Below are 11,047 nucleotides of genomic sequence, written 5' to 3' on the forward strand. Positions count from 1 at the left end.
TAATGTTTAAATAGATGAGAATTCAGGTAGAGGTAGCTCATTCAATGAGTCCATTCAGTTCCTTGTCAGCCTGTTATAGATCTGGTGCAGGCCCAGCAGAATTCCTGACTTCTGTCAAAGATTTCCCGTGTGACTTGGGGAAATCATTGAGCCTCTTGGAATTGATTTTTCTTAACTGTGGAGGTGACATGGTATTTTATCTATGGGTAAAACAGCCTCCCACACTGACCTAGTAAGAATACGTTCCATCTTTCTGCTTAGTATTCTGGATTTTTCAGATGGAAGACATCGTTGGTCATTTAACCCACTTTGATTGCTGCTCCTACTGGTTTCTTTATTTTTTAGGGTTAAGTGACTCCAACACAAGATCAGTGTGTGCCACTAGTCAAGTGGTAGTCAGTGGCTGAAAACTCCCCTTTGCACATCTTTCTGTTCTCGTTTTGCCCACAGGAGGAGGAACATTGATCCTGTCTGTGCAGGTCTGCAGTCTGAAATTCTGAAGTGCTATCAAGAAAACCAACGTGAAGTGCTCAAATGCTCGGAGCTGGCTAAGGAGTATCAGCGCTGTGTTAGTGCTGCTCAGAAGGTAATAAAAGCTTCCCTGTTATACTTGCTGGCTTTGGCTGTTCTGCATAGTGCTTTCTTCTGGGAAGTGTCCCTGGGATCTGTGGTCGAGATGGGGTGTTTATAGGAGACAAGTTTTCCTCAGGATGCAGTTTTGCCTGTTCGCATCGATCCAGTGCTGCCCAGTCTCACTGCGGTATGTCCCAGCTTCCTTCCCACCAGTGCCCCTATGGTGCTGAGCTGCCACCAAAGCAGTAGTGTGGATACTCCTCGGCTTCAAAATCAGTCATAATGCTTTTCCCACATTTCACCTTCTTGATGCTCCATTCTGCGAATGATAGTTATGTCTATTTTGCCAATATTAGAGATGTTTTGGGTAGGCTCTAAACATTCCTGCTTCCATTATGGGACCTCACAATTATCAGTCTTGCTTCTTTTCGTGGCTGCACTCGTTAAATAGCAAAGCTGCTGACTCTTGAGGGACCTGCGTGCTTCTAAAAGCTGTTTGTGTTGTGCAGAGGTTCAACAAGCTGTTATGGCTCTGCCTTCAGAGATGCAGAGCACTCCTAGCTTCTGTTGATTCCTTAGGACAGTGGGTGCTGCTGAGCACCTTGGAAGAATCTGTGACTTTGAAAGCGGGTGAAGGAGAAAGGAAAAAGGAGGCATTTGGATGTTACAACTAGGATATGGTCTTGAGAAATGTGTGTGATAAGACATAAGGTGATGTCTGGAGTGTAAAGGATGTTGTTCCCCACGTGAGAATTCAGTGGGTCAGATGTCCCTTGAGGGCAGACTTCTTTTTTTGGTTATAAAATAAAATCTCTAATGGGTCTTGAGGCTATAGTAGGGTGGGTTTGGGGAAGGGATGTAGCCTTCTGGGAACAGAAAACTGAGACTCTTCTCTTGGGATTATTAATGTGAAGGCAGAGGGTGGGGGGAGGTGGAGATTTCATAGAAGCAGTCTTTCTCTGTCGCATTAGCATTGTGAAGGGAAGCTGTATGCCTGATTTAAGTATAACATGAAACAAGCTGCCAGCCGGCTCCCAGAAGAAGCCCGACAGAAGGAGATGGGAAAATTGTCAGGATATATTAGACCAAATGTTGTTGCTAGTCCTGGTGGAATTTTTTTCCTTCCTGTTTACAAAGAAGGTCTTTGTATGTCTGCAAATCAGCAAGGTTAAAGCTGCCAGGGAAAGGGCTTTTCTCTGATATCTTTAAAGTCCCCAGCTCCCAAAACATGTGGTTTCTTTTTCTTTCTTAGCTCTAAAGTGAAGCAGTGCCTTTGCTGCTGCACAATCCGTGCCCTCTGTTGCTGTGCGCAGAGTGCTGGTGCATCCGCTGCCAGCCTCTGCTACCTGATGCTTCCTCCTTACCTCCTGTAAATCAGGCTCTCGTAGCCTTTTTGGTGGAGTATATCTTTAGCAAATGCATTTACCAATACATCTTTATTGCATGCAGTGCGGGCGGAATGCGATTACCAAAGAAGACAGATTGCATTAAACTTCAGCATATTTGCAAGCTGCGGCTCCAAGCCGCCTGAGAAAGGGGCTGGGATGCTGCCAGCCCTGAGCCCCAGCCCAGCATTATTAAAGAGTAAATTGGAAGCTAAATGATTGGTAACAGCAGAGGGCAGTGAAAGATCCTATTAACTTGGAGTTTGCTTAGATTTGTGTAGTGTGGGTTTTTTTCTTGGTATGTTTTCTTTATAAACCAAAGAACTTGGAGAGGTGGCCTTAGTTTCCAGAGTGTTCAGAGAATTTTTCTCCCCATTCTTTTGGTAAGTTCGCAGAAGAAGCAGTGCATAGGACATGAACTTGCTGTGGGTGATATCAGTGTGACAGGGAATCTCCTTGCTATGCTTTCAGAAGAGGGAAGAGACATTGAGGCACAGGTAGCTGAACATTGCAGCTGGATACAGGCACGAGAGGGTTCTGCAAGTGCAAACTCAAATAAGATGTGTGCGAGGCAGAACATCCTGTATTTTCTTTTATCCCAGGACAGCTCAAGCCCTGACAGTTTGCCTCGATGCTCTTACTGCTTCCTCTGGCTCCTGAGATATATATGTAGCAATCACAAGCTGTTGTGCTTTTTCCTGGACTGTAAAACTCCCTCCTCCCTTTCCTATTTAAGCTGTTATTTCTCTTTAAGTTTAAATTAGCAGCATCTTCTACCAAATGGCTTTTAGTCTCACGCATTCCTCATTTGGGTTGGAGGAATGTGGGAAAGAGGGGTCACAATCTCTTGATTTCTTGGTTATTTTTTTCTTTTAAACAGAATTTGTTTGCTGTTACAGAAAGATGTTGTAATCAAAGCTGGATGTGGGACTTCAGCTTGCTGGCACGCTGGTGATTTGTTCTTCTGCTTTTTACTAAAGATTTTATAAGGCTTGGTGAATATTCTTTAATGAAGCATCTGGTTCTCTACAAGTTCTTCTTGATGGCTGGTAAAATGTCTCCAAGGCATGGATACATTCGGCTCAGAAAGCAAGCTCTAGATTTCTAGGCTGAAAATTACAACTTATAGTGGATGACTGTAATTCCTTGCATCTTCCCCCTTACTGTGTTGTTTTGAGACCGTTCCTTTGGGCACTCATTTCCCTTTGCCTGTTGCTGTGCACATTTCTCATCCAGGAGGTGAGATGCAATCTCAATTACCTCTGCCCCACAGAAATGTATCAGGTAATAATTTCTGAAATTTGGAAATTTATTTTCTGCTCTTCTTTCCTGTATAGGCCCTCTTGCTGGAGCAGGTTGCTGTAGCGCATGATAGAGGTGTAATTGCTGTTACCTCTTTTGTATGTTTTCTGCTCGTCAGGGGACAGAAATAGGCACTACAGGAGCATGGTGCATCACATCCTAGAACAGTCCTCTAAAGGAGGTCAGTGGATTGCCATCTGTGAGTGACTATTCTACTGCTTAGGCACACCAAAGCCACCACTCCAAACTTTTGGTGCCTATAGTTGGATGTTAATAGAAGTGATCCTCTTCTAGTTGCTAGTCTGCTCTCAGCATTTCCTATCTAACACGCTTACTAGCTTTGCTGTTTATTTGTTCTGAATGTTAAGTTTTGTTTGTGTTCTCATGGGTTCTGGCTTGCTCCCTGCTACCTGAACTTTGCTTATGTCTAAGCCCTCTGACATCAGAGCATGTTGCTGTAATGCCTCCTATTTAATTTAGGAGTGTTTTATCTTTTCTGGTGGTCTGTTTTTGTGGCTCTGCAGAACTTCAGCAAGCATAAGAATTGCTGGTTTTAAATCTAATAAAAGCTGGGATAATGGGACAGCTGTGGGAGGGGCAGTTCCCATTGTGTCTTTTAAAATTGCCTGTAGTTTATTGACCACAAGTTTCACCGAGAGCTACTGCTGCCGTTAGATAATGAGAATTGAAAATTGCTGCTGCTGTTTCTCCGAGGTTTTATCTCATGCCAATGAGAGAAGGGTGTGGAAGGAAAAGGAGAGTGGGTAGTGGAAATCTGTGCAATTTCTTTTTTTGGACCCCAATAGAAAAGAAAAACAAATCATTTTTTGGAAGCGTAGGTCCTGCTGCTGAATTGCTTTCCTGCCCTGCAAATGTGCACTCACGTGCAAGTTTTGTTAGGATCTTTGTGACCTTTGCTTCCTCTATGTCCTGTTCACACCAGTGGGTGAATCTGAGTTTCTGTAGAGTTTTGGATGGTTAATCTGTTATGTAACTGGTGGTTATGCGAGGGAGTCTCCGACCAGCTGCCACCTGAAAAATGTGGCCTTTGGTGACCACATATTGACGTGATTCAAGATTGTGAACTGTGCTGCTTCTTACAGTTGTGTGCAAACAAATCCCTGCTGCATCCCTGTTCTCCCGAGCATTCTCTTAATGTCTCTAGGTGCTCCTCTTTCACAGAGGGACCACGGTGACATTTTTGTGCTCTAGCTGCTGGCCAGACCAAGTTATAAAGAGCTGCATACTCAGACACGTGTATTCCCTTGTCAGTAGGAAGTGCATACACTGAGCTAGGAGCCATTCATAATTCTGCGTCTTTTCTCTCTGTTCTACATCCAGCTTCTCACGAGTCTGCTATTCATAACAGACAAAGGTAAACCTATTTCTATCAAGGCTTTAGGGCTTGTCTACATAAGGAAATTACAATGCAATAAACTGGTGAGTGAGTTTATTGTATAGCAACTTCTCTGTATGTGAACACACTCGGTTTGTAATGGAAGCACAGGGAAAATTCACCCTCATTTGCTGTGAGTCACTCTGCTATGCAAACAAGCCCTGGCAAAACACAAACTAGATTCCAGCAGACGTACATGTTTAACGTAACCTTGAGTCTACTACATTCTCCTTTACCCTTGACTCTAATAAAAAAGTGTAGTCAATTTACTGCTCCTATTTTTGACTGATATCTATGGAAGCCCACTTCCCATTCAACACACACAGCAGAGCCTTGCGACACTGCCTGAAGTTTACTTCTGATTTGTGAGCGGTGACCTACATTACCATTGCTGAGAAGATGCAGCTGATAGTCACGCAGTGTCCCTTCCTGATGGAACAGCTTCACTCAAGCATTTGGATCCTGCAGGAGCCTGGCCTGCTGTGAGCTGTTGTTTCCCCGACCTGAATCTTTCTGCCAAAGCTAATCAGCTCCAGGAGACACAGAGCGCCATGGACTGTATTGCAGGTAGCTCAGATCATCTTTAGTTTCTTGTTATGGAATTGTTTCCATCCTGATGGACTGCAGAATGCTTTATAGATTTGTTGACGTACCTATTGGGGTTCAGAACTGCTGGGAGCCTCCCTGTCTGAAGGAACTGTAACCAGGTACAGTGACTTGAGAAATGCCAGCGTTCTGCTTCCCTCACCGACACTCTGCAGATCTAAATCTGAGCAATTGAAGCCTTGTAGAGAAGATATATTACGAGGTATGCTACTTGAAATACAGTATATCTAACTTGGAAGGCTTTAGGGTTGTTTGAGCTTTCTGAAATTCAGCCTTGTGGTTTGAGATAAATCTGTGTATTTGGTATCTGGAGTGTGATATCCTAGCCGTACCCTCAGCCAGGTATGTGCCTGCCCTGCCGTTCGTCTCTCTGCCCTTGTTCAAAGCAAACGTATCTGTAAAGTGTTTTTCTTGCTTTCTCAGTAAAGTCAATTCTCTTTTTTTAATCTTTCTCTCTTCCAACCTTTATTTGTCCAAATGCTGTGGTGATAACACTATCGGAGGAGTTTATGACTCAATAAATGGCCCCCACAAGGGAATCGGTGGAGAGGCCGCAAGCTGCAGGCAGCTGCTGTTTATTTAGTCATAAAGGCAGAGCAGCACTGGATTCATTGTACCCAGGCATCTCTGACCTGTTATTTGCAAAGGTGAAAATGATCCATATTTTGCTCCTATTTATAAAGGATGGAAACAGTTATTGTTTAGTTAAGTTTTTTTTAAGATGGCAGTTCTTGGTTCCATTGGGTCTTTAGTCCTTGCACAACATTTCTGATTCCCAAGAGTTCATCAGTGGATAAACTAAAAATATAGAGCTGCCTGAAAGGATATAAAGCGCCATCTTAATATATGAGGCATGTCCCAGAGTAAAATGCTGGCCTACTTAAAATGGAAATGGCTGCTGCATATACCCAGTATTCATGAAACTGGAGGCGTAAGTTCTTTATTTGCTCTGTATCTCAGCACTTCACAAAGCCCTGATGTTCCCCACAGCCTGGCAAATCGTCAACACTTATTAACCCAACTACCTCTCTGACTCTGCTGTTGTGGTCCGTGTATTACGTAAAGCCCAAACATAGTACATTCTGGAATTTGCCATTTTCAAAGGAAACAACAGCATAAATAAGCTTAAAACTTTTTTTTGCCCAACTTACTGTGCTTCAAGACTTCTCTTCTAGGGAGATTTAGTCAAGTGCAAAGGAACATGCAGGCTATGAAGTTCTTGTGGCCATTGCCTAGTCTGGAAGAAAGGCATCCTGCCCTCACTTCTCCAAAACAGTCTGTTGTCTAAGAGCCTAACTCACAGTCCACGTGTATTTATTTTTGGCTTTCTATTTTTTGCTTGCTTGGATATTTTTTGACATTGTTACAGTGAGGCAGAATTGCCTTTGGGTCTAATTTCTCGCTTAATGACTCTAATCTCAGATATACTTAAAGGTAAAATTAGTCTAAACGTGGATATTTTACAGATGATTTTGAAGACATTGTTGTTAAAGGAGGAAAAGAAGTCCATTTCTGAAGTTGGACTGTGTGGCGTTTTGTTACCTTTAAAACAAAAGGAGCTGTAGCACAGACACGATTTAAAACTTGGTTTGCCTGAACCTGTTTAAAAGCAGCCTGAAAAATAGAAGGTAATAAAAGTGCTATGAGAGCTAACCAGTCAGGAGCGGGATGTCGTGCCTGACTTTGTGATGTGGTCTTTGAGTGGGTGGATCTGAATGGGTTCGTTTGAAGTTGGGTATCAAAATTTCAAGTAAAATCGGGCCAAGCACTATCAGGACAGGAATGTGTTTCTCTGATATTCTGTCTTTTGAAATTATTTCTTTATTAGCTTAAATAATGAGATCTACATGGATATGCTTTATCTAACGAGTCTCCTGAAGTCTTTGCTCTCTGTGTGGTGTGCTAGGCAATGTTTTCCCAAGAGCTGTAGCTTGCTTGCAGCCAGGTTTATCTACTATGGGAAATAGTTGCTTGGGGGTGAGAGTGTGTTGTGATACATCATGCTGCTTTAATGCCAGACTTTTTCACAAAAGATTTGTAGCACAGCGTTGGCAAGTTGAAAGTGGAAATTCTTACTCAGATTAATTCTGGGAGACTGATGACCAAGCAGTCCTGGACAGAAGGCAGTTGATTTCCAATTTTTAACCTGTGTGTTTTGCTGCTGAAGTTAGATTGAAACAGATCCACAGAAATTGCTGTCGATAGCAACTGCTGGTTAGAAGCACAAGGTCAGTGGTCAAATGCCTTCTGACTCCCAAGAAGTTCCAAAATAGCCTTGACTTCCATAACTTCAGTGCTAATGATAGGTCCATTCTCTGTCAACTTGGCTATAACTTGGGAAATAGTATCTGGGATGCCAAAGTCTTCATGACAAACTGGGGAAACTGAAGATTTGTTATGCTTGTTCTTGGTCTTGGTCTGTGCAGGATGGCTTCCTGCTGCAAGCACTTTGTTGTTTTCACACACCATCCATCAGCTGTTTTATCAGCAGGTCTTGGGGCTGAATACCTTGAGGACTAAAAGGATTTAATGCCTTCAGCACTCAGCTGAATCTGTCTGTAGGTGGCATGTAGGGGGTTATTCCTATGGCACTGGCCCTAATCAAGTAGAAGGCAAGCAAGGCTGCTCCACCTTGCCCTTCTTTGCAGTGCCATGGAGAGCTTGGGATGCTGATGGACAGCACACGAGCCCTTGTATTAGTAGGAAAGCAATCTGTTTTTCATCAGACCTGTGGCAGGAGGCAGCTTGGGGAAGTTATCCTGATGCTGCTTGCTTGGTATGTTCCATCCACAGACCATCTCTGTCCAAAACTATGGAACGTTCGCATTACAAAATCTACATTGTGTGGGGAGAGTTCTTTTGAAAGCAGGCCTGTATGTACTGTGGTTTTCATCCCTTTTTGACACTGTCAAGCAGATCTCCTTACCTGGTGGTATTTTGTATTTTCTGAATGGGAGCCTCTGTAGGAGGCTTTAAGAGCTGGTGAAAGGCTCTCATAGCCCACCCTCAGCATTCACAGAAGCTGTCCAGGCAGCCATCACCTGTTACAATTAGAATTACTTACCTTTGTAATATGAGGGAAGGAGACAGTGTAGTCCTGAGTTAGTCTGTTGTTGCAACATCCTGTGTGAAGTTGTTTCTGAAGCTGGAAATGTGTGCTGCTCTGCTGTGGTAAGCCTGAGTGTATCCAGAAAAGCGGACTGAATTATTCTGACAGTGTTGGCTCTTTGTCCCTGCTGAATGCCTGTTTGTCCTGGGTAAGTGGATTTCGGGATCAGCCAACCTCCAGCTCTGAATTAGTCTAATAAGGTATGGAGGGGAGGGTTTAAAGGTCATTTTGCGAGCAGCTGGCTCCCTGCATATATTAGGGGAAATGATTCTTAAAATAATGTGATTGGAAAGCTGTTGATTTAACTTTTCGAATACCTGTGGTCTGTAAAATCTCAGCTCTTCTCCCTCTGTCCTTCAAGCTCTCTGCTTGCCCTCTGCCTGCTTATCTCTCTGTCGTTTCTGATTACCTCTACCCACCTGCCTCTGCTTTCCCTCTCAGTTTATCAGTCCACGTTTGCTGCCCACAAGGACTGGGCTTATTTTTCTGAGCAGATCATCTGTTGGGTTACTTCACTGAGCAGTGTAGCAGAAAGATAAGGGTTACTTGGTTCAGTCTGTTAGTAAAGCGTTATTGCATTGTTCTTTTATGGGGGGACTGGGAGCTCTGAACATCCACTCCATCTGCAGTCTTTGTGTGTGTTGCAGGTACCTTGTTCCCTTTTGAGAATGAATTGGACGTTGGTTTAAAGAAGATCATGATATTTTTTATTTTTTTTTAACTCTTGATCAGGTTAGAGTGCGCACAGTGATCATTTCAGCTTTCTCTCTGCAGGCTGTTTCAATCTTTACCCACTTTAAATGCTTCATATAAAAATGGAGAATCATTTTCTTTTAGTTGTTCTCTGGATTCCTCTTTTGCCAGCAAGGGTGATCCCAAGCATTCTGGTGGTTGTTACACAGTGGACATGTTCCCCTAAGCCATATTAGCAGAAGCAGATGAAAGCTTTTGTCTTAAGTAGTGCTAGAGGTGGCTTATTTAGGATTATCATCCTTTTAACAAGCTCCATAATATTTCTGGGCCCTAGGTTTCTGGCAGTACCATTTGACTTCCTGTGATAACAGTCATGCATCATCTCTTAGGACCAAGCCTAAGTGTGTTTGAGAGTATCCTGAGGCTCAAAAATTCTTAAGTCTTGTTAGAAGTGCACAGTCACTGAAAAATGCATTGGATGCAGTGATTCAGATGGGATTCTTCCCAGCTGTGTGCAGCAGGATCTGCTATGATAAAGACACTGTGAGAGGACTGGGGTGTACTAGAGTAGAGCTTCTGTTGTGCCAGTGGCCACTGTAATGCTTACAGCATTTGGATAGGCTCCAAATTGACCTCTCTGGAGCAGAAACAGGTCTGTTGCTGAGGACGGACCAGGTGTAACGTTCCCATAAATTCCCCACTTTGTAGCCTTTACCAAAAGTCTCCTGCACCTAGGGGTACTGTTTTGTTCAAGAAGAATAAGCATTTTAGAAGCTATTAAATGAGAACCTCGTGTTCTGTTCCAGCTTGTGCTGTTATGAGGATTGTGTGCACGCAAAGCTATGGCATGAACTTGAGATCTCATGTTCCTTGTTTAATGCGGTGTCAAATTTGTGCTGATTGGGAGATGAATAAGAGGGATATCGGCTGTCTGAGACGGTTCCTAGTGCTTTATTTTGCTGAGGCTTGACATTTGCTGCAATAGAGCCCATAAAATGTAGGGATGTCTTTTTCGTCATATAGGTGTGTTAGCAGCTTTCTTGCACTGATGGATTAAAGCCAGCCTGTGTTCAGTAAATGTGGATAAGTAAAAAAAGGTGAGATTGTGTGCAGTGATCCTAGGTCTCCTTTCTCCAGCTGCCACCTTCTGCCTGTTTGCTGGGAACCTTTGCATGGGCAAACAGCTTTGCTTGAGAGAACAGGCTGTGCGCTATTTCTGACATAGCCAAAGGTGGCTGATGCAAAGCCAAAGGAGAGCGTCTCTCCCAGGGACTGAAATGTCAACAAAGATGTTCTGCGTTACAGGGCCCTGACTTGCTTTTGTATAAAAACTGAACAGATGTTGGAAGGTCAGGAGCTTTGCTGTATACAGAGCAGCCCCCGGAGAGCAGGGCAGAGCCTGTTCAAGTGTCACAGGTAACGTTCTGGGTTTAATGTGCCAGCACTTCCCCGTGATGTATGGCTAGTTGGCTGTTCCCCTGCAGCCCTGTCGGGGTTTTTATCCTGACCTAAGGAAACAGGACTCAAATAACCATGTCGTGTGCTCGTAACTGTGGTTCCTGTCCTGCTCTCTGCTTGCTCTGATCCTGCTGGCAGGTTGCGGTGGTATTCCTTGGAGGCATGGTGGCTCTGAAGTAATAAGTTCCTGTATACCTTGTGAAAGCAGGCAATTAGGTGGAGGAAAGGGACCCCAGTGCTGCTTGTGCAGAGGGAATCATATCGACTCGCCCTTTATTGTTATTTAGTCCCAGAGGAACTTGGCTTTGACTTGAGAATCTGAGGAACCCCGGTGACCTCAGTTCTGCTGTTTGTGAAGCAGCTTATTTCTGCTTCAGAACTGGATTGCCTAAATGTTTGGGGACTGGCTTGTTCTTACCGCTATGATCAGCTTTGTTGGAGGGGCTCAGTGAGGGTAGTGCTGTAGCATGTGAGGAGAGGGAATAGCCTTGATTTTTAGGAGTTGTCCTTTGGAGAGAAAAAAAA

At 43.8% G+C, this 11,047-nt stretch overlaps 1 protein-coding gene across 7 annotated transcripts in view; it reads left to right on the forward strand.

Moving 5' to 3' along the window:
- Positions 1 to 11,047, forward strand: part of CHCHD6 (coiled-coil-helix-coiled-coil-helix domain containing 6) — a 107,883-nt gene that overhangs the window by 67,924 nt on the left and 28,912 nt on the right. For 4 of the 7 annotated variants that reach the window (XR_002119617.2, XM_010718540.3, XM_019620122.2 and 1 more), the window contains exon 7: positions 451 to 586. The exons of 1 other annotated variant lie outside the window; for it this stretch is intronic. Coding sequence is in view for 3 of the 6 variants with exons in the window: in XM_010718540.3 (XP_010716842.1) it covers positions 451 to 586 (136 nt within the window). In the remaining 3 variants the exon portion in view is untranslated. Of the gene's footprint in view, positions 1 to 450; positions 587 to 3,295; positions 3,442 to 11,047 lie in introns of all 7 variants that reach the window. 2 more of the 7 variants (XR_002119616.2, XR_004161307.1) reach the window with 1 other exon arrangement.

Source organism: Meleagris gallopavo, chromosome 14 (assembly GCF_000146605.3).
Source record: "Meleagris gallopavo isolate NT-WF06-2002-E0010 breed Aviagen turkey brand Nicholas breeding stock chromosome 14, Turkey_5.1, whole genome shotgun sequence".
NCBI classification, from domain to species: Eukaryota; Metazoa; Chordata; class Aves; order Galliformes; family Phasianidae; genus Meleagris; species Meleagris gallopavo.